Source organism: Saccoglossus kowalevskii, chromosome 18 (assembly GCF_978046115.1).
Source record: "Saccoglossus kowalevskii chromosome 18, keSacKowa6.1, whole genome shotgun sequence".
Classification (NCBI taxonomy): Eukaryota; Metazoa; Hemichordata; class Enteropneusta; family Harrimaniidae; genus Saccoglossus; species Saccoglossus kowalevskii.
Window position 1 is genome coordinate 4,145,880 of NC_140658.1, and position 24,358 is coordinate 4,170,237.

The following is a 24,358-nucleotide window of genomic DNA, read 5'->3' on the forward strand; positions in this document are numbered from 1 at the left end:
TCATTTTGACTCTATGTCTTTAGGACCACAGTGAAAGATTCATTGATATAAATACTCTAATTGTTTTTACCGATCTGTGATCATCACAAAATTGAATTGTTTACATTATTATTCTTCTACAATATTGTTGACATTTCGAGTATGCTGGTAACCTTTACATACAATCTTATAAGTAGACCACATTTTCCAGTGCTTTCTTTTGTTTTCATGTACAATAATATTTTGTCAATCACATCCTCCACAATTTGACAGCTTCCTAAAACCTCAATTTTTTTTGATACCTGATAAATTTAGAAATTTATAACTACGGATATAAGTAATTCAAGATTTGTTATACTTACTTTATCTGGTCTCATAATAAGTCTTTGCTCTTCAATATTCACATTACGTTTTTCAACTGGAGGTCTTATTCCAACATAAAAGCCTTCATCTTCTAGGTACCTTGGCTCTTGATTCTCTCTAACTTTCTGATTTGCTGGCACTAATTACACAGAAAACACATGTTTACATAATATTAAGAGTTATCATACACTGTACCAGTCCAAGTATGTTGAATATACATTGTATACCCTGTGTCAATAACTGCGTATACCAATGAATAACTGCGTATACCAATGTTTAAATTGACCCTATATACGGTAGGTACTGTGTCTTTTATGATCAACTTCAATTTTATATGATGCTAAACCTTTTCACAGCCAGTTCCCTCTTTTCATCACAAATTCGCAGAATAGTTCCTTTTATAGTATGCACTTTCTTAGAGTTAATTTTAAGAAACATTGAAGAATATAAAAAATAAAGTGCAGACAAATTTTGGTGAGAAAGTCTGGTAGCGAAAATGTTAAAAGTGGGAGACATGGAGGAAAGCCCCAATTTAGAGGAAAGTCTGGTAGTGAAAATATTAAAAGTGGGAGACATGGAGGAAAGCCCCGATTTAGAGGAAAGTCTGGTAGTGAAAATGTTAAAAGTGGGAGACATGAAGGAAAGCCCCAATTTAGAGGAAAGTCTGGTAGTGAAAATGTTAAAAGTGGGAGACATGGAGGAAAGCCCCAATTTAGAGGAAAGTCTGGTAGTGAAAATGTTAAAAGTGGGAGACATGGAGGAAAGCCCCAATTTAGAGGAAAGTCTGGTAGTGAAAATATTAAAAGTGGGAGACATGGAGGAAAGCCCCAATTTATAGAAAAGTCTGGTAGTGAAAATATTAAAAGTGGGAGACATGGAGGAAAGCCCCAATTTAGAGGAAAGTCTGGTAGTGAAAATGTTAAAAGTGGGAGACATGGAGGAAAGCCCCAATTTAGAGGAAAGTCTGGTAGTGAAAATGTTAAAAGTGGGAGACATGGAGGAAAGCCCCAATTTAGAGGAAAGTCTGGTAGTGAAAATATTAAAAGTGGGAGACATGGAGGAAAGCCCCAATTTATAGAAAAGTCTGGTAGTGAAAATATTAAAAGTGGGAGACATGGAGGAAAGCCCCAATTTAGAGGAAAGTCTGGTAGTGAAAATGTTAAAAGTGGGAGACATGGAGGAAAGCCCCAATTTAGAGGAAAGTCTGGTAGTGAAAATGTTAAAAGTGGGAGACATGGAGGAAAGCCCCAATTTAGAGGATTCTTTTCTTTCATTAAGTCAATATATATTTTTGAAAATTTTATCGCAAAACTAAATGACAGGTTGATACTACATTTAAAAAATGGACTCCAATAATAACAGAACACTACAGAAATGTAATTTTTCAAGTTAAATTTGTATATGGAAAACAAACAAATGTAACCTTGGAATAAATGTACCCGACATTGTGACATTTAGAGAATAAGGTCCATAAATATTTTGGTGAGTGACTTTCAACTAAACTTTGTCACCTAAAAGAATCATTTAAACACATGTACATGTAGAACAGTAACCCCTGGCTAAGCAATGCCTCAGTAAGTAACGATTTTAGCTAAGTCGCAGGTAGTTGGATGGCTGCCAAACAGTTTTGAAGTAAAAGAACTGATGTTTTGATGCCTCGTGTATTTAACCAACCATTAAAAGGCTAGAAGAGATATCTACTGTTCATCAATTACTGAGATACAAAAGATGACGGTAGCCTGACTCAAGGTGTAGACAGGGGTGTCAAGTCACAACTTTACATACTTCCCAGCAGCCCCCTCCCCCCTTTGATATAGCTCTATAAAACTCACTACAATGAGTTGAATCTATCACTCTGATCTCTAGTTCTCAACTGAGCAGCATGTATGTAAAAAACTAGCAGCGATCAATTGTGTCAAGAAAGATGAAACCAAGTCAAGGGTTGCACGTGATCTAGAAGCCAGTAAGTCCACTATTCGTTGGAGGGTAAAGAATGAAGAAACAATGAGAAAATTTGTTTTCAAAGATGACCAAGAGGCAGACTGAGCTGACAATGATGACATAGAGTGGTACAACAGACAGTGTGATCTCAAAGGATGCCATGCCATCAGGGACACTTACCTGTAGCTACAGATGGTCTAAAATAAACATTCATTTCTCTGTTTACTACATCTTTATATGGTGTATATTGTGCTGGTTTTAATTCATATGGATTATATTTCCACTCATCAGCGTCAGTAAAATAGTCTCCTAATAAGGGTTCATCCTCTGTTGTATCCTCAACAGCTCTTTCTTCTATTTCCTATCAACAACAACCAAGAAAGAAAGAAGATTGAAAACACCATGGGTGACAGGGTTGAATTGATTGGTTCACTATTCATGATAACATTACCTTTTCTTCCTCTTCCTGTCTCCTTTTTTCTTTTTGAGATTCTTCATCCTCATCTGTTTCTTTACTTGTTCCAGCTTTAACCATTGGTTTTATTTCAGGTTCAGGTTCAAATTCTTTGGTAAAAAAGTCAAATGCCTCCTCAGCTGATGGCATTTGGGATTCCTACATATATAATAAAAACAATTTGTAGTCAGGGATTGAAATAGAATTTTTTTCCCTGCATGCATAGTGTGCATGTTGAATTAGAAATTTCCCTGCACTAACTTGTTATGAAATGCACCACTTTTAAAGTTTAAATAAAATTTATGGGTTCTCGATTGATGCGATCACGAAAGAATTGTTTTTTTTAGTTGTTTCACAATGTTGGTTGAACTTAATTTAGGCTGAGTGAATATAATGAGAAAATGTTGTTTCTACATGCACAGTGTGCACACTATATTTTGAGTTTACTTGCACGTGCTAATAATCTATGTGCATAGTGCAGTGTGCACCAGGGTATTTCGATCCCTGGTAGTAATATCATTCTAGAATTTTTTTTATAAAGCATTGTGTCTAGGAAATGCTAAGTAGCACATTTTTGTTATAAGCAATCCATCCTTCGCCATACCCCCAAAAAATGATTGATGAAGTTTTGCCTGATTGATCAAGTTTTGCCTGATTGATCAAGTTTTGCCTGATTGATCAAGTTTTGCCTGGCAAATTTGACTGTTGCGCAGACAAATGAGGTTACAAATTTTTAATTAGATAATTTGTTGGTGATTGGAAGATATCAAGGAAGTCGTCAGCGGTAATTAGTGTAAGTGGTGCCCAGGGCAAAACTTATACTCATGATTTCATTAAAAAAGCACATTGGATTGTGGAAAAATCAATGTTTATCAACACAAATGTTGAACATGTGCAGTATGACAACCAATGCCCTTTAACTATCACTATTATAATACACAAAAACAAATATTTGAGCAAGCATCAATGATCTTACAGTGTATATTTTATTTTATATTTCTGTGCAACATCCATTTTAGTTGTGTATTCTGTTTACATGTAGCTTTTCATTAGAAACAATGCATGGATATCTCCAGGCTAGTTATACTAAAACATGTATAATATATCTATATACATACCTTGGCTTTCATAGCTTTCAATGCTTTCTGCCACTGTGTCTTAGCTTCAATAGTCTCATGTAATTTCTTCTCATCCTCTGACTGTAACAATAAAGAGATGTCAGCAACACATTTAATGAAACAGTTTCAACAGAATAAAATTAAGTTGTAGTTCTTATGTTAATGTTGGAAGGAGAATAGAGGTGCATAGTAGTCTCTTGAAAGCAAAGTTTTTGTGATACAAATTGGACATACCAAATAGTTTGATGAATAAACTTCACAATGACCTTAATAACCTGAAAAACCTACAGACTGCTTATACATGTAGACAATACCCTGAAAGTCCAAATTAGCAAACTAGTAAATACAGGATTACTGTGATTCAACTTGACCACACATTTTGTTTCACATGACGTCATGGTATCTGTATTATTTGCAAAATAATATGCACTAATCAAATGAAACCAGGTTTATTCATGTTCACTATGACAGATATTTGTATATACTTTAGTAATACCAAACAAACAAAGAAAAGTGATATACACTTACCATGGGTTCATCAAATCTTGTAGCCAATTGTTTTCCTCTCATACCACGTAATCGTCTTGTAGGAGGTTTACCGCTAACTTTAGAATCATCTCTACTTTCTTCTTCTTTGCTTTCTTCTGCAGCTTGCTCCTAATAATGTATTTGGGTTGAATATTGATTTAGTTATCAAATCAATGTCTAGCAATCAATAGACCCAATCCCAGGTTGGGTAATATATATACCAGCCCAGACAACTTTGAACATAGCCCTAGCTATTTGCTTAAGTTCTTTCTATGAACATCTTCATACATTCCCCATTGAAAACCAGCTGTACTGCTAGGTTAATAGATTTTATTTATTGTATTGTATTAAAACAAAAAAATTGGTAGTATACACATACTTGTCTTATGTGGCTTCTGTATGCCTGCACAACTCACCCTCAGATACGCTTTTGAGGTACTCATAAATAAATTGGAAGATGAAATGTGGGATGAATCAAAAATGACCAAATAATGGCATACCTTCATTTGTGACATCTTCTTTTTGAGCCTATCTCTGATAGATTGATTTAAGTTAACACCTGGTCCAGTTCCAGACTTAGCAGCTTTTACAGCTTCTTCCATTGACATTAAATCTGAAAAAAAGTATAAAGACAATACTTATATTTGTACCATGGCAAAAATTTGCATTACCACAATACAAGATTTGTTTAAAGAGTCTTTATTTTGATGATTTGTATTATTAATTGGCATGTGTTTATTCTCTTGAGCACCAAAGTAACTGTTGTCACCAATCACAAAGTAGTAGTTTCCCTTTGGTCGAAAATTACAAAAAAAATAGGTGAAATCATAAAAATTTAGGCAGAAAACACTCCAAGGTTTAAGCCAATAACTCACTTGTCTCTTTGATCTAACAAATTGTATTTGCTCTATTAGTTGCACATAAACACAGGTGTGTTTATGGTCAAAATAAGTCATATTTTAATGCACCAGGGTACATTACATTCACCTCTTGATTTATAAGTATTTCTATTTGAGTAGCGCTAATAGAGCAAATATGGTACAATATGAGAATCAAAAAATGTGTTTGATTAGTAAATGCAGAAGCAGTGAAAATTAGCAAACCTTTTTGTTCTTTGACTTCACCTTCAGTCTTCTGTGGAGTATCAGCTTCTTCCTTCTTGCCTTTCTTCAGCCTTTTTTTCTTTTTAGGTTTATCACCAGTCCCATCTTCTTCTGTTGGCTTAGCAGCTTTAGCTTTTGTCCTTTTTGGTGGTGTAGGCTTTTCATCTTCCTCTTTCAGAGTTTTTTCCAACTAAACCAGATCACATAAAAGTTGATAACATGAGAATACATAATATACAGTAAATTGGTTATAATACATTGTCACAGGTACATACTTAACAATGAAAACCCTACAATTTAACATCCTTGGTCGTTAATTTATAAATATATTCAATCATTTTTCACATACATTTCTCAAGATTTTAGATATAGCATACCAGCAGCAGATCTTATAAAATAATGAAATGAAATTGTGAACAAAACATTCTTAAAAAGAACAACTAGTTGTGAATAACTGTAGAAAGGAAATCAGGATGGGTTGTCCCACTTTGTACAATGAATGACAAATACACATACCTCTTTCCGGGTTTCCTCTCTTCGTTCTGTTAAATCATCAACTAATTTTTTGGCATCAAGCAAGTCATCAATGGCCTGTAAAAATAACACCATTAATTAGAAAAGTAGCAAGACATTGTATGCCAATATTGCAGATAATAGTTTTAACAAGTATGAATTCTAGGCTGTGTAGTAACCAATTGTATGCTACAATGTAGTTGCCTATGTACACTTTGTTCACATGTACAACAAGAAAGCCATCAGAGATCACTAGTTGAATATTTATATCTGCAATTGTATGGCATTTATGACCATATATGGTCAATAAATATGTTGACCGATCTACTGTGCAATGTCCTCAATAACACACTGTGTGAATGATCTCTATCTGCAATAGTGGTACTGATCTGATTTTGGACAGACGAAAGTACAACCGTACAGCTGAACACTGGTAACCACTAAATACCCCATCCACGCTACATAATAATGTTTAATAGCAACTCATATCATACCACTGGTACACTACTGAAAAGTCACACACAGATATTGATGATCACTGGTTTTCATACATATGACATAACAATATTTAGATGCAATAGATACTTATGTCAATCAAACAGTGTCAAGAGTGTACACAACACAAGTGACCCAAGTTTATTAGGACATACTCAATCCTGAATTAAAGTTGATAACTAACCTCTCTGGATGAAGACAAATACGTATCATCATCTGCTCCAAGAACACCATCATCTTCAGACAAGATATCCTGTATACAAGAAGAACATTAGAGTCTTACTGACAAATCATGGTAAAAGACATGCAATTTTACAGTTTGCTTCATAATGTAATATTCTTATGAATTAACTTTTAATTTGAAATATTTCATTCATTTATGTTATTTCTTTTGCATGTTGATTACTCATTAGTTAGTGTAATGTGTTATGAAGTGTAAACTATGAAATACAGATGTTATAAGCTGTTATGCAGGTCAGGCAAACTTTCATTACAGGGTCACAGACTTGCTTAGTCCCACAGGACTACTGTGGTCCTCACCAAATTATAATTTAAGAGTTCTCGCTTTTACTTTTTCATTTTCTGTTGACTACTTTATTGTCATTTGAATTGTTTGTACTCATTTATATTATTTGGTGAAAATAAATAAATAAATATAATAATTATTGTACAAAATTCATTTATTGAATGGTAGATTCACATTCATATGGTAGGAATGAAATATTATATTACTACTGATCTAATAAATTTATTAAATTCAGATCATCTATGTGCAAATTGTTCTTGTGTTGGAATTTGTATTATTATTATAATAAATATATTAAATTAGTTGTCAATGGTGTTCTGTGAAGGGCAGAAAGTTGTACCTTGGTTTATAAACATATTTATAAAAATGTGTTTAAACAAATTATTATTAAAACTCAAATATTTAATAATGATTGGCTCTAAAGCTCAAAACCGTCTGCACACATAAAGAGTGTGCATGCTTCTTAGTGAAGTAGCAAATGTGACCACCCATTTCTTGATTGCATGATTTTGAACTAACTTATAAACATTAATTGGTTGTAGACTTGACCACATGTAATTTAATAAAATTAACTTTTACTTCTAAGCCATATCTGCATTTATATACTATTTGTTTGTAATGTACCTTTAATAATAATAAGCAGGCATTTTGATTTTAAAACAAAATATATGCAGTATTTATAAGGTTGTCAAGTTTCTGCTGTAAATGCATTGAGTTATGAGCAACATAGAATTTTTGTTTGTTTTGCATCCAAAGTCATGAATCACAAGAATAAAATAATTTTACCATCATGGCTCTGTTTGTCCTTGGTGTTAACTCCATATCAGATGTTTCACTAGCTCTAGATGTATCAGCCATTGATTCACCTAATTTCTTACGTCTCTCACGGATCTTGGAAACCAGTGTGCTGAAAACAATACAAAAATTAGTACACTAAAACGTAATATAGGAAACGATATGTCTGTATAACAATTTTAGAAAACACAATCCTGCGACAATAAGTTACTGCAAATTTAACTGTTTTTCTTTTTTATTCATTAAATGCATACAGAGTATTATTGGTTCTCATTTTCAGTAATGGTACACTTTTTTTTATAAAATCCACTGTTTAATAGTGATAAGAGTATTAAATGTTTTATATGTTCGTTTTTTTCTATATTTACAACATGATTTTTATATTATAAATTACATTTTCTCTGAACTAAGTACAGTGACCATGTTTTTTTGTTTTTTCATCCTTCCTACTCCAAACTATGACAAACAGTAATTACAAAATTGCCTTGTGTAATTACAAAATGGAGTTTCGATAACAGCAGGCACCCCCCCCCCCCCGGGCACACCCATACTATAATTTCTATAATATATTGAGTACCCGTGTGTTATACTTGCATCTAAGAAGGTGGGCGTCAAAGTAATCTATTATATAGTTGCATGGTGGTAGTCTGAGCCCTATTGTAGTACTATTGTACAATACAGTATACAGTTAAGACCCATTAATGATCTTGACCCGAGGTTTAAACATCACGTCGTTAGGGAACCCCCCCCCCCACGCGCACAGACACACGACGTTTTAATAGTTGTGCCTTACACGACTGCCTCATAATTTCTCCGAGCGAATAATATCAACTGTAGTACTTACCCTTCTTTCGACATTTCGACAGATTTTTTAACATACAACTCACAGGATCTGACGACAGTTAGTAACGATCCATACCAATGTACCACTCGGGACCTACCGAGGTAAACACAGTGTTTTGTGATCGATGAGAGTCACCTGATTAAGTACAGATATCTGCAAAACAGCTCTCACGGCGAATATTTACCCAAAATATCTGCAGTCTGCAAAATTTGTATTTTAGGTCATAATCCTGGCAAAATGTTACGAGCAACCAGAACGACAACAAACCCTGTTCGTCGGTATTTCCGTGGCAAAAATTTAGCTTGAGGCTACCTAAGTTGGTGTATTTTATTTGTAATGTTCTCAAATTTGTTTCGTTTTTAGTATTTATTCAACCTTGACGTGAACCAAATTTAACACACTTTTATATATAATAGGAAGCTTGCATATAATTGGAGATGATGATTTGATTGCTATAATCAAATTAAAACATTGCCATATTTGTTGTACGGAAAAGGCAGCCATTTTGAAATGAGCATAGTGATCTGTGATGGCGCTATTCACAAAAATAAACGACCCAACTCGTAGTCTGGTTCCCTGAGAAGGGTTATGCGCACGCCACATTGGGTCGTATCTGGGAGCTCTCAAATAGGACCTCACGAATACGACCTACTTTACATATTACCCATATTGCATTATACAAAATGGCTGGTAGGTTAGTTGTTAGTTTTTTTCGGTTTCTTCGCAGTGTGTACTCGATGTTTTGCGTTTACCAGTAATCGTACGTTTTCCTGACGCAGTATTTGAACCAATATCGCCTCGCGAGATAGCGATTCAGTTTGCATGTTTATTCATGTTTATGAACGTAGGATTTATTGACATTTATTGGAATATTTATTGGCATCGGACTCGTTGCGTTGACCCGAATCTTCGACAGCTTGTTAAACGGAAGAATAACAAATAGATTTCCATACTCTTCAGGAGTAAAACAGAGCTGTAACTTAAGCCCAACATTATTTAATCGTTTTTATTTTATAAATGCTCTCCAGACATTTTTGCTATGAACACTTGTGACCCTCCAACCAGTCGGAGCCCAGGAACTTTGATCAACTGTACGCAATCCCTATGAGCGGGGGGGGGGGGTTATCGGCTGGTATCTAGTTTAAGAAATAAGGGATGAAGGCTCCAGCCAGCTCATATTTTTTAAACTCGAAAAAACAGTCAAACGGAATGAAAAAATAAAATCTAAAAAAAAATACCAGCTTGAAGAATATTGGTTGCTGTTTAAAATTTCAAATTTGATCATAGTTCCTGTGCTCCAACACGGGGGGGGGGCTCCTTTTACCAAAACCATCACCCCATACCACTCCTAGCCCAATTTAATTGCGTATGTCCCTTCTAAGGACGCCTATAGTTATCTAGAGGGGGTATAGGGAAGAAGGCTTATTACTGAAACAAACGTACACTAGTACAAGTTCGTACTAAAACAAACACTCAATTCTGTCTCAAACCTCAAAATAAGCATAGCTCTAAACCTATTTGATAAATTGATAGCACCCATCATTAGCTATGGGTGTGAAGTATGGGGAGAGGAAGTCACTAAAAATAGCGATATTATTGAAACTGTTAACTATTCTTTCTTCTGATTACTCCTGAGGGTTAAAAAGAATGCTACTAAGCTTGCAATCTTAGGGGAATTGGGAAGATACCCTCTTGCCATAAAAATTATCACACAAATAATTAAATTCTGGCTCAGATCAAAACTTCCATAGACGCCCAAGTTAATAAAAAGCACCTTTGATGAGGTCAATACAGTAAAAACTAGGTGGACAAGAAATGTCGACAAAATAATCAGTGACAACAATCTTGATAAGGCAATAAAACAACAAATAAAAAAAAAGAAACCACACCAAACCAAGACTATCTCTGCTTTACTGAAAGAAAATTATAAAATAAAATGGAAAGAAGCTCTATTTGATGACAACAGAGCAAATGGTGGAACAAACAAATTGGAAAATTATAGAACATTCAAAACACAGTTTAAAATGGAAAAATGTTTAATAACAATGAGTAATATTAAACTGAGACACTCCCTATGCCAGTTCAGAATCTCTGATCACAAACTTCATATTGAAACTGGCAGGCATTGCAGAACTCCAAGGAATGAAAGGGTCTGTAAACACTGTGCTAAAAAGCAGATTGAAGATGAGATACATTTCCTTATGGACTGCAGTCTGTACAATACACACAGAATTGAATTATTCAAGTACTGTGAGGAAATTATACAAAATTTTAGGAAGTTAAATGAACTGGAAAAATTCAATGCAATCATGAAATATTGTTCAGGAATAAGAACTGCACAATACATACAAAAATGTATGCAAATGAGATGTGAGCAGCTCCACCAAAATTAAAAATATTCTTTCCACCATAATTATGACTCTAATGTGATTTTAATGTGATTTTGTTACCTCTTAATAATATTAGCTAGTGTATTGTATTGTACCGTATAAGTTTATTATGATCTTTTGCATGTTTGTAATATTATTTAGCTTTATTTAGCATTCTGTGTAGTTGATTAACATTACTGTATCTTAGTGTAGTTTATTTTATTTTATCTTATCTATTTTTATTGTTATATGACCATAGAACAACTCACTGTAGTTCGTTTTAGTGTTGAATAAATAAATTATTTGACAAATTAATTTATTTTTTAATTCAGCTAATCCTTGTTTGAGGTAGTGATGTCTGGGAGCATTGAAGCATGTACTGTTCCAATGTACTATTTAACATCTAGTATGTTAGCTTGCAGCATTTAACTGGTACAATTGTATAAAACCAGTTTAATTCCTCTCCAGGAATTTGACATGTTTCAATAAATGTAAGGTTATCCTGATATTACTTGTTCTAGACCTGAGTGTTTTTGGGTAAATTTTTTTTCTAAGATTGGGGAACACAGCATTAAAGAACTGGGTAATATTCTTTCCACATTAGACGTAAACAAATTTCACTGGCTAACTCAGGTGACTGTGTATTATTGTTGTCGTTAAAACAATACTTCATACCTTTGTAATTTTTAAACATTATTATCTTGGTATAGTAGTGGTTTATACCCCGGTATAAGGAGCAGTATAAATTTGATATCTTAGAACATAACATGTTTCTGTTTTAGCATGTTTGGTCTTATATTGCTTCAGTGATCAAAACATTCAATCCCATTCCTATACACAAGACAGAACCTATATTTCAAAACTGTAATTGGAATAAACATCTTTCATGATGTTGAATAGTTCCTGATTGGTGTGCTTACTACAGGCTAATTACTGCAATGTATTTTACAACAACTTTCTTTTGGTAACCATCAGGTGCTACAATTTTTTTCTCAATAATGATCAATGTATGTTTCTAATTTGTGTTTATTGAAAATCAAATTATTTTACTAATAGATGTCATCTCTATTACTTATAATAAATAAAATGTGGCTAATGATTTTTATCAAATTTACCGCTGCATGTACATAAATCAGATTAAATTATTACCAGTAGCTGATTTGGATGGCCGATAGACAGTATGAACCTAATAAAATGGTCCATGATTTAACAGTAGAATGTATAGTTTCCTTTCTCAAACAAGTGAATTTTTAATCTAATGAATATTTCTATTTAGTATCCACTGGAATTCAAACCAGTGAATGTTTTTTAAATACACAGTGCCCTCTATGGGTTGCTTGGAGAAAGATACAAAATAATGTGAACTACCCCCGGTAATTGAAATTGAAGATTGCATAGCAATTGTTAGTTTTATAGAAGTTCAAGAAAGATTAATGTCTGATAATTGTAAATGTAGTTCCACCTTGTTCAAATTCTACCATTTAAAATCATGAAGTGAAGAATATCATTTTTCAGGCATGCCTTAATATATTGTGTGCACCATAGTTTTGGAATGAGCTGTCCTGAAAATTCATTTATTTAATATTTTAATCATTCATATTGTGAAAGGTGCAGCATTTGAATATTGCATAATATTGCATATATAAATACAATACTGTATCTTATTGTTCACATTTGTCCAGCCATCTCTTTGTGCTAGGCAGCATTATTCAATTTTTGAGACTAATTGAATCCCACATCCCAAATGCCTGGGTTGAGATTTCTCATGGAAAGAATATTGTTTTGAAATAGAAAAGTGATTGTGTTTACAAATCATTAACATACCATTGTAGCTATATAAGGGGATTATTGGGTTTGGGCCAATTGATATTTAAGGTAGAGATGCAGTTTACCTGACAGGTATTTTAATTAGTTAATTAGGCAACCAAGATGACCTCCCTTGTCCACATAACTATATATTTTTAGAAAGCTTATTGTATGAATTTTAAAATTTTGTAAGTATTTTTTTTTATGGACATTGTAGTTTGAAATATGCACAAAAATGTTTTTTTTTTGGTCAAAAGTGATTTAAAACAAATTCGCTTCTAAACCATGTCTCTGTTTCCTGTCAAAATTGGTTTACGGGTACATCTGTTTACTATGAAGAAAGTTTCGTCTTGAAAACTGTCTACCTGGGCAGCAGCTCAAATTTCACTAATTCAAGTTTATGCATAAATTAACACCCAGGCTAGTTGTCTGTACGATTGTTGTAACACTGTTCAACCAAAAACAATGCCCCTACGGCGTTTTGAAGATAAACACATTGTCAATCATTTGTGAAAATTTCAAAACAAAAGGTCAAAGCGTAAAGTTTATAAGAGACAATTGCTAATTTGTATATTTTATAGTTAAGTAAAAATATATGCTGATTTACATTGCTATTGGATTTAACAGAGTTCCACTAAAAAATGCTCGGCACCATCTAAAAAAAAATTGTTATATATATATATCTGTCAGATTTGTTAAATTTGTGTAAAAATATGGAAATTTAGATTTTAAGTGAATATTTTTGTCATTTTTGGTAAAAAAGGGTTATTTTCGACAACTAGTTCGAAACCATAAGTCCAAATGCTTTCATATTTCCAGCAATGATACGTTGGATGGTCAGATTTGTTAAACTGGTGTCAAAATAAGCAAATTTGGATTTTTAGTGAACATTTTTCTCATTTTTGGTAAAAAATGTTATTTTTGACAACTGGTTCGAAACCGTAAGCCCTATTTACAGAGAGCTTTCAACTAAATATAAAACATAATACAGCTTTAAAGTATACTTTGAATATGTAATAGCACAAGTGAGTTAAGTAACTGGTATTTTTGATGAAAAATGCGATGATTATTCTGCTTATATCAGGTCCCTTAAATTGCACACATAATAATTTGGACGGTCATTATAAATAGAACATTGATACAGTCATTAGAAACAACTTTTAGATCTTCTCAGCTTATTTCAGAAGCCACCACATATATGGCACAACAATTGATCTTGCATTCAGCAATGTCTTATGTAAAACTGGAGTACATTTGTAATTGACTCTTTTATACCTGATCATAAGATTATTACTGCACAGATTTATTGAACATTTGTTCTTGGGTGTAACAAAACAATTACATATATGTACAACGTATCAGGAAAGATAACATTTCAAAAACATGACCACAATTTTCAAACAAAAACATATTTATTTTTTCTCGACCATTTCTCAGGTTTTTGCACATCCATGATTTCTTAAGTTTAGCCTCAATGATGTTTGTCCAATGAAATGCACTATCCTTATGAACACTATAAAAGTTCATAATTGCAACTGCAAGAAACTGCAACTGCAATGTTTTCTAAATGACTGACTATGAATATTACAACCACAATGCCACTTCACTGATTCTTGTTCCATGATAATGAAGACAGCGGACCTATTTCGACCGTCAGGTCGCTTGGTTTTCAGTAGATTAATGATTTATTTCACAGCACAAATCATCACTGTGTACATGTTATGCTATCAAATCACATATGCAATCTATAAACGACAACCATTACAAGTTCTGAATATTAGGGTAACATCCATGTGAAATATAGGAATCTGAGTCTTTGATTTGCACAGAAGATCTGAAGTTTGTGGACTCCTAGTGATACGTCACTCAAAATAGGGAATACTATATAATAGCTTGTGTTGCATGCTCGTTGAATTATGTTTCTTTATTATTTTACCTTTTGATCTTAATAATTATATTATGTTGTTCCTGATAATAAAATCAACGAAGATCCCATAAATTTGCATGCACAAAGTTTCTTAAAAGTGGGAATAAATATAACCACAGTTTGGCAGTGCCATATTTACAATTAAATAATTGTATTTAATGTATTCATGGTCATTAAAGCGTTGCTGCGCATTCCCTGTAAACAAATGTGTATTTTACACGTATTGTGTATGTCATGAGTTCCATATTGATTAGGACAAGTAGTAGTTTGACCAATCATTTTCATAAACAGATTAAACAGCAAATACAGTGTTTATGTTAGCAACATATTTCTTAAGAACATTTCCCATCATTTCCAATGCTACTACCAGTACTGCAGAATTTACAGTTGATGGAAAATGTTACTGATATTAAAATATACAATCAATACAGTTTTTCTCTATTGGTGCATTAAAATTGTTGTTCTCTATTTCTTTTCTCTAATTTTTTTGGAGTATAAAGAAAACTGGTATTTTTTTTTTTACAAAATTGACCATCACATTAAATGTTTGCAGTTTTCCCCATAGACCACCATGTAAACTGAAAAAAGGTGTATAGTAATGAAACATTTTATTTAGCCATTTCTGAATACAGTCTTGAAAATGTATTGGTCACCCTTAATTTCTGTGCAAATGAATTTATTCACTGATTTCACCTCAAATTTGGTTGTTTTCCAGACTTTTACAAAATTGTTATATAGGCTTGTACATATGACTTGCATATGAACATCCATTTGTGATACAGACTTATTTAACATGGACAAACAGTGGCAATTTTAGTGCTAAAAATACATCAAAATTCCCTGTTTTGGCCATTTCAGAAACAGATCTTGGTAATGCATAGACTGATTACATTCAAACTTGGTACAATGAAAACGAATGGGACCTTGATGCACGAGACATGCAGATATAATTAAAAATGGCTTACTGGTGGCCATTTTGTTTTACCAAATACAGTTCCAGGTCTCTATATTGGAAACACTGGAATGGTCAAGTTCAAACTTTATACAAACACCATACAACATGTGCTACTACTTGATTCAAGATTTAGTACTAAAAATGCATTAAACTTATTTAAATTGGCCTTTCTGAACTAATATTGAATCTTGATGCGCGTCCTTTCCTTTTGATTTAACAAATATAATTCTGGTTCCATATCTTGAAAGTACTTGGATAGTTAACCTGAAACTTTAAACATGCACACAACTCGGGATGCATATTTTTTATTCATATTTGTTTTTTATTTGTTTTTTTATTTTTAGAATAGTGTGTTTTCTTTTTTGTTTTTTTTTTAAATTATAGTTTTTAAATTTCTTTTTGTAAGACCTTTTTATTCTTCCCTGAGGATTTTATGCATCTAATAAATATTATTAAGATGACTGCAGAAGGCCCCATCTTGGATGGATTTTGTTTTTTATGCAATGACTTAAACTTCATAACCAATGAGGACTGTATAACTTGTTAATAGTATTTTTGGGAAGGCAATACAGTAAAACTTGGGTTTTATCTATTTATAGCAGTTTAATTGTACCACAATAAGTCAAAGGTGACATTGTACACTCTTTGCCCAAAAACAATGTTTCTGGCCAAATTATTTTTTCAAAATTGATGCATTTCTTTACTACCATGGCCAACTACAAAAAAAAACATTTGACATGTAATCTTTGAATGATGTGCATGGTGATCTGAAACATTATTTTGTTTTGTTGAGCTTAAACTATATATAAATCTTAAAAAACATGGCTAAGAAAACAGAAATTCTGTGGAACCACAGATAAATCATCCTTGTATATATCATGTGTGTTTGACATTCTGAGTACATGCTTTTCTAGTTTGTATGTTACATTAGTATAGGAAAATGCAGAAAGTATTTGGTGTCCCTTGATGCCCTATTTTCACAGGTTCGTACAGAGTCCTGTCAGGAGCACTAGTGCATATAGAGATAGTCACACAGTGTTATAATGAAGACATTGCACACTAGACCTGATTAACCTATTTAACAAGTTTATAATTCCATAGTTTGTAATAAAATGTTGAGATGACGATGACATAAGTATCCACCACATTCCAGTATATTACTTACATGCACTGTAGGCAACTTTAATACAATTATGAGGGTATTAGTGACAACTGATTTTCATTGATGTCAGTTCAAATTTAAATAGCTAATTATTGCTACTGCAGAACTGACACTTGCCATATTAGTCATCTAGAAGGCAGCACATTTACAGTTTTCAATTTTTTTGGAAAATTATCTTTACCTACTTAAGATACTTGATGAAATTTGTGGTGCAAATTTTCACTGGCCCTTTAAATTAGTTGCTCATAATTGTGGATGTACAGTTATTTATATTTTGTGGACACAAATCTCAATTGTCAGTTTTGCGCCTAAAATGTCACACAAATCATATGGACATTCAGAACCAAGTTTATTTAGTATGGAATAACACTGCAACCATTTACAATTATTATAAAACAAAATGTGTTTTATTAGAGAACCTATATAATATAACTGAGGATGCTGATAAAGAATGCCATATTTTTTCCTTTATATTCTTTAGAACAAGCTGTATGGAAACCAACATTACTGCACTGTATACTGGATATAATATAAATTAATGCTGGCTAACCTGGAATTATCAACATTGTATAGATGTGGGTGCAACGTCAGGACAGACATTTTGCCAGATTATTTCAGTTTATAATGAAAATATTTTTTTGATAATCATCTTATAAGCTATTTTCATTTGTTAACTTGAGTCTCGAGTCCAGGAAATAATTCCCTTTCCTCGATGGGTTAAATAAAGTGACACTGAAACATTACAATGAAAAGAAATTGTTTCAGATGATATTTAAATGTTTTTCATATTAAAAGTGCTGATAATACCATGAACTAACAAACATTCATTGTCAGCTGGCTACACATGAAGCTCCATGCAATACATAACCCCCAAAAATAGCTTACTGCGGAAGCACCCAACACTGTTCTGTACACTGTTCTAATACATTTGGAGTTATTGCTATATACCGGTACTGATAGAAAATTGCGTATTTCTAAAGATGCAATACAGTACAATTTATTAACTCATAACAACCTACTGAAGGAGGTTAAAGGTTACAACAACAACAAAAATTACAGAAAAAAAATTAATCAAATTACAATGGCTAATAGTTTAAAGACAACCAAAAACAGACTAAAAACAGAATAAAAGTTAGTAACGGAAATATATAATAAAGTAAAATAAAACACCAAAAAAAAACTATAAACTGAATATAAAAACAAAAACCCAATGAATAGGTGTAAAAAAAAAATAAAAGAAAAAGTCAATGACTAAGTACCAGGGGTAGGTGCTGCTGTCTAATAGCAAAGCTGTATTTCAGATATTGTGCCAGAGGAATTGCTAAGTTATTATTTGACATTATTTTTATGAATTTATTTTCAGGTGTGAGATTAGTAAAGTCAGGAATAATCTTTTCAGCTTCATTGTATAAAACGACCCTCTCTTTACTATATACTGGGCATATTATGAGGAAGTGATGTTCGTCTTCAATATCATTTTTATTACACAATTTGCAGATTCTGTCGCTACTTTTGATTCTGTTTTGTCTTTCTTTTTCAATTTCTAAACTGTGATTGCTCAGTCTGAATTTAGTTAGGGTACTTTTCAGTTCTTTATTTTTTAGCTTAATTAAGTAGTTTTCCAAAATGAAGTTTGTTTTAAATTTTTTGTAAGTCCTCAGTTTGTTTTTTGTATTAGTGTTTTGTCTGTTATCATCATTAATTGAGTTAATCCAATGCTTTATAAATACATTTTTTATTTTATCGTATATCCGTGACATTTGTGACGATTTTAGCTCATTATTGTCAATATCTGATAGTGTTGTATTTGTAGATTTAAATACAGTTATTATTATTATGCGTCTTATATCTACTTCAAACAAAAGTAGCCGCTATTCATGATGAGAACTGGAAAACCAACTGTAACTTGGGTAGCTGGTAAACTGACCTAGCTGATGACAAACCACTATCAAAAAAACTTTCGACCCCCATGTAGCCACGTACGGCCGTCAGCTATATGAACTGAACTCCGTCTACAAATGTTCATCTGCCGACACGTTATTGGACTTTCCCACCCACGATGACAACCAATAAATCATGTTTGTGACGTCTGGTCTGATTACACCCAGCAGCACAAGCTCTAAATCAGGGTCATATATTGCAGATTTGTATTTGAACAAATAATCGTGCATGGGCATCCTGTCTTCTAAGCTTTGTGAAAGCATAAGGTTTTGAAAGCATTGTGCATATTTACAACTTTCTCGCATTTCACACGTAATGCGCCATATACTGTAAAAGGATCAATTGTTCACCGGGTTTTAATTTGGCTTATTTCGCTGAATGAAAAATGCGCTAAATTAAAACCCAGTGAATATGTAAAATTTAGCATAGAATACATTATCTAAATGACAAAACCGTGAATTTAAAACCCACTTAATATACCTGAAATGGTAAATCAGCGAAATTTAAACCAAGTGAAAATTAGTCATTTTACAGTATGTGTATCGATGTCGCCATGCCAACGTTTCGTTTCGTCCTAGTTGTGATATTTATCTGTAAATGTCAGACCATTGGTCTGAGGTTCATCGCAGACTCTATTTGAAAGGCTGCGGCTGAGGTTTCATGTTGATCCGTCGAAAATGGCAGTTACTTATCACACAACAAAAACTTATTAGTTACGACAATATTTTCTTAACATTTTATGGAAACAATTCGTAGTGTGCATAAACCTTAAAGAAACATAATAGACAAAACAGTAAATTTTAATATTACTTGTTCGTGCTGTTTTGCAGCACTGCGAAGGAAAATGAAAGATTACAACAATTAGCACATATGGCTGGAAGTTACATTTGCTCCGTTGTGTAGACAGGTTTCAACATTTCATCAGATAATACAATTTATATCCAATCATCTAGAACAAACTTTTCTAGAGAACACACGCGCACAAAGATTTTGTGGTCTCGTATTGGGGGGGGGGGTCACAGTAATATAAACAAGGATACATTTTGCCGAGATATTCAAATCAGTCGCTATTATGATTTACAGAGGCGGTGGAACGAAATACCCCATGGAGGGGCGAGATCTGCTCATCACCCCTCGCTTACTAGGAGGACCCAGGGGCATACTCTTCCTTGAATTTTGAAATCTAGACCCTCTACAACCTAAGCTATTTCCTTCATTTTGAGGGGCAAATTGTGCTGACACAAAAGGTTTCAGCTTGATTTTCGAGTGGCGGCATATTTTACGTGCCCCTGAAGTGGTTCTCGTTTTTAGAATATTAGAAATAAGTATCGGTCTTATTTCTGATCAAGATAGGTATGAATATCGGTAGTATTTTCCCAATTTGGTGTATTTATGGTTCCGTATATGAGCGAATATCTCCACCTCAGATTCCGGCCTCATATCCCTAGGTAACTGTTTTATTCGAAATAAACAGTGAGGACAGAAATGGTACTTTGGTATAAACATGGGTATAGATTTTGCCACTATCCAGTTATAAAATTGGCCACACTTTTGAGCACTTCCCTACCCAGCTATATGTATCAACTGCCCCCCCCCCCGCGTGCATGCCCGTGAATGTGGTTATGCAATAGAAAGTAATGTCTACACGTAGGTAGGGTTATTAAAATCGAGAAAACAAAATACGGGTATATTTTTTCCGACATATAAGATAAACGGAAAAGAGGTTACTAATCAATCTTCAAGTTTTACATTTTTGTAATTTCTTCTGTGAATCTCTCCGGCGAACCTACCAGCGAATCTCCGGTAAGGTATACTTAGTAGTACGTGACGTTCAGAATTCCCCCGCCCCTGAATAATCGCGAAGAACAGACTGGCGTGTTAACTGCATAAATATGTATAATTTCCTTCCTGAATACAGAACTTAGTTGATCTAATCGTTAAGGCGTATGATACATTTTGATGTGAGATAATTTGTAATGAATAGTTCAGCCAAACACTGAATTATATCATGATGGTGGTATGATGAATTATATTTTTTTTCAAAATGATATTTCTGGATTTCATAGAAGTATATTTTCATTTTTTGGCCGGCTAATGTTGAATGTGCAAACCTCATTCAGGAACATGTATATTCGGTGTTTAGAATAAAGATGGGCAAAATGCTAACAGGGCAATCGTTTTTATTGATGTGTTGAAATTACGCCAATAGGGTATGCTTTTGATGTTTTTGTTAATTGAATGTTGTTGTTGTTGTTGTTGTTGTTTTTAAAAAATTGTGTACGTATTTGAAATTTATTTAAAAAGCTGAAGAACCCTTGTATCATCAGAGGGACTGTGCATCATCATAAAAATAGCGGATTTTGCAAGGAATAATGTTTACTTGCTCTCTTGACTGAGCACTTAAAACCCAGAGTAAAGAATAAATTTTATAAAATAGTCGGATGGTTGAGATCATATACTAGTATCACATGGATATGTGTAGTGTAGTCAGATGGTTGAGATCATATACTAGTATCACATGTATATGTGTAGTTGTAGTTGGATGGTTGGGTGATATACTGGTATCACATGAATATGTGTAGTTGTAGTCGAATGGTTGAGGTGATATACTAGTATCACGTGGATATGTGTAGTTGTAGTCGGATGGTTGAGGTGATATACTGGTATCACATGAATATGTGTAGTTGTAGTCGGATGGTTGAGGTGAAATACTAGTATCACGTGGATATGTGTAGTTGTAGTCGGATGGTTGAGGTGAAATACTAGTATCACGTGGATATGTGTAGTTGTAGTCGAATGGTTGAGGTGATATACTAGTATCACGTGGATATGTGTAGTTGTAGTCGGATGGTTGAGGTGATATACTGGTATCACATGAATATGTGTAGTTGTAGTCGGATGGTTGAGGTGAAATACTAGTATCACGTGGATATGTGTAGTTGTAGTCGGATGGTTGAGGTGATATACTAGTATCACATGGATATGTGTAGTTGTAGTCAGATGGTTGAGGTTATATACTAGTATCACATGGATATGTGTAGTTTTAGTCGGATGGTTGGGTCATATACTAGTATCACATGGATATGTATAGTGTAGTCGGATGGTTGGGTCATATACTAGTATCACATGGATATGTGTATTATATGTACATGTCGGATATTTTGTCTTTTACGCCTTGATGAGTCTGTCACAGGGTTCACAAAGAATCACGTGTAACTGCCCCTTAAAAGAAAAATAACATTGCATACTCCGAGGTTAGTATTAAAGCCAATCGGCGAATTTTGCAGGGGCTTATTGCCAGTAGCCCATATTCTCAAAACCGTGGCGAAATGAAACATTAAGCTCAGTGGTTAGTTTACGCATCTTTTAAATGTGTTTTGATTCACAGAGCATTCGGCAATCAACTGCAAGTCAGTTATGTGAATATGAATTGCATTCACTGGCAGCCGTACTAATGAACAAGTTGAAATCGCATTTAACGGTAGAAATATGATAATTCTTAAAACATCTACATTTCTATGAAAGGCCTCAGTACTCTATATTGTTTTAATTTGTATGTAGCTGTTGTTGTATTTTCTGATTTAGTAGTAAGTGCAATGTATATTTCATTAAATGAGTGAAACAAAGACGTGGAATTCATCACCTAAACTGAGTATAATAATTTGTCAAAATAGCAATAGAAAATAATATTTCTTTGCCATTACCCAATCTCATTTAATATACTTATTAGACAACAGAAAGACAGACAATATGCAGGGTTACATCCTTAAATGACGATTCACCGTGAATGGAAGGGGTTCACTGCCAAGTTGAAGCTCCTTGTGTTGGAGAGGTATAGGTACATTCTGCGCTACGGAGTTCTCATTTCAAACTCTTTTCAGTGTAATGTAGAACTATGTCTTATTATGACAACACATCTTCATCAAAATGTCGAAATTTGAATATCCATTTTAGTACAATTTACCCAAAATGGAGCCTGAGTTTTAAGACCTTTTCTAATATAAATAAGAAGTGGAGTTTAGAACACCTATTAAAACATACCATCTTACATATTTCGACATTGAGTTTGCAAATAAAACATTCCCTTGAATGGTATCATCACACTGCTGTCATTTGAAATAAAATTTGCACTCTGAGAGAATTTATAAAGCGTTATTAGTGTACTGGAAAATGCCATTCTCTGTAATAGCACGGACTGTGACAAAACGTGAAACCGTGAGTTCTATATAAGTTTGTTGAACGTAAATAATTCCATTACAGCATTAAAACATGAAACTTAGTGCTGATGGTCAATTCAAATAATGGGTCAAATATTTTTTTAGTCTATGAAGACGAATCATGTATATTTTATGTAATAGATTGAGAGTTTCCTGTCACCCAGATTATTTGGAAATCTGTTTTTCAAAGCTAAATTTAGATAGCACCGCAGTTCTATTCAACCCACACATTTATAATTATAAGCAAACGCTGTTTTATTTTAGAATTATCTTGCGAGCATCATTGTTTGTTGTCATCAGAGTACTTCGCTAGGACCTACAGGACTCTATAGTAAACGTGTCGCTCTCCATGACCAACTTCTACAAAGTACCGAAAAATCTAATTGTTGAAAACATCACTACCGGTAAGTTGAAGATTATGAACTGGAACTCGAAGGCCTCAAAACACATTCTGTGCCCAGGAATATAACGGCACACGGCGTTTGAATCAGTCACAGTACCGACCGTTACATCGCGAGTCATCGAATAGTAGCACCGCAAACCAAGGGTCATTCAATAACCAAACACTCCCTTGCTCTGTCCGACTGTGTGCGACCCGAGTCCACGTCGCGAGCTCAGTTTCTATTTACGAAATACCAAATATATTGATACTAATGGGCCCGGCAACGTTAAATTATAATGTGCCACAACGCCATTGAACAATCAATACGTCACTTCCTGAGTCCTATTCGTGAGGTCGTATCTGTGAGGTTCTATTCGTGAGGTATATAGCGTGCGCATACATCAATTGGGTTCCCTGCCCCATTTCAACGCTGAGGGCGGTTTTAGAAATTTTCTTTGAGCCCTCAGCGGTGAAAACTTGGGCAGGGAACCAGACTACCCAACTCGCTGTTATTTGTTTGCGATGTGGGGACGTACGAAATTATTTTGTCCTTCTCAAGATGACGCATGTCGAATTTAGAGATAAATATTACTTTTAGTCTCAAAAACGAATATACTTTTTCTGACAGGAATGTGAGATCAGTGAACCATTTACAATACTAATATGGGGGTAGTTTACACGGTTACAATCATTATATTGATAGCATTTACGTATGCCTGAGCATTTTTACAAATTAAAGTGTGGCTGGTCACAAAATATGATACATATATATATATATATATATATATATATATATATATATATATATATATCAGTAATTTTAATGAAAAAAAAGTACATTTATCTTAGTAATAGTGACACCTGTTGTTTAGTGTGATGAACCCCCACGGTTGGGTACAGGAGCATAGAAGTTTTTAATTAAAATTGTTTTCCATAAGAA

The 24,358-nt window shown here is 33.6% G+C and overlaps 1 protein-coding gene across 2 annotated transcripts in view; it reads right to left on the reverse strand.

Annotated features, from left to right (window-relative positions):
- LOC100373296 (coiled-coil and C2 domain-containing protein 2A-like) overlaps window positions 1–8,967 on the reverse strand; it is a 38,802-nt gene extending 29,835 nt beyond the window's left edge. For both annotated transcript variants that reach the window (XM_085493327.1, XM_085493326.1), the window contains exons 1-12: window positions 8,844–8,967; window positions 8,660–8,752; window positions 7,807–7,927; window positions 6,679–6,747; window positions 6,003–6,077; window positions 5,487–5,676; window positions 4,884–4,996; window positions 4,384–4,512; window positions 3,856–3,936; window positions 2,735–2,896; window positions 2,464–2,644; window positions 342–481 (exon numbers count right to left, since the gene is read on the reverse strand). In XM_085493327.1, coding sequence (XP_085349453.1) covers window positions 342–481; window positions 2,464–2,644; window positions 2,735–2,896; window positions 3,856–3,936; window positions 4,384–4,512; window positions 4,884–4,996; window positions 5,487–5,676; window positions 6,003–6,077; window positions 6,679–6,747; window positions 7,807–7,927; window positions 8,660–8,673 — 1,275 coding nt within the window. In that variant the 5' untranslated portion in view covers window positions 8,674–8,752; window positions 8,844–8,967. The remainder of the gene's footprint in view (window positions 1–341; window positions 482–2,463; window positions 2,645–2,734; window positions 2,897–3,855; window positions 3,937–4,383; window positions 4,513–4,883; window positions 4,997–5,486; window positions 5,677–6,002; window positions 6,078–6,678; window positions 6,748–7,806; window positions 7,928–8,659; window positions 8,753–8,843) is intronic.
- Window positions 8,968–24,358: the final 15,391 nt, after the last annotated feature.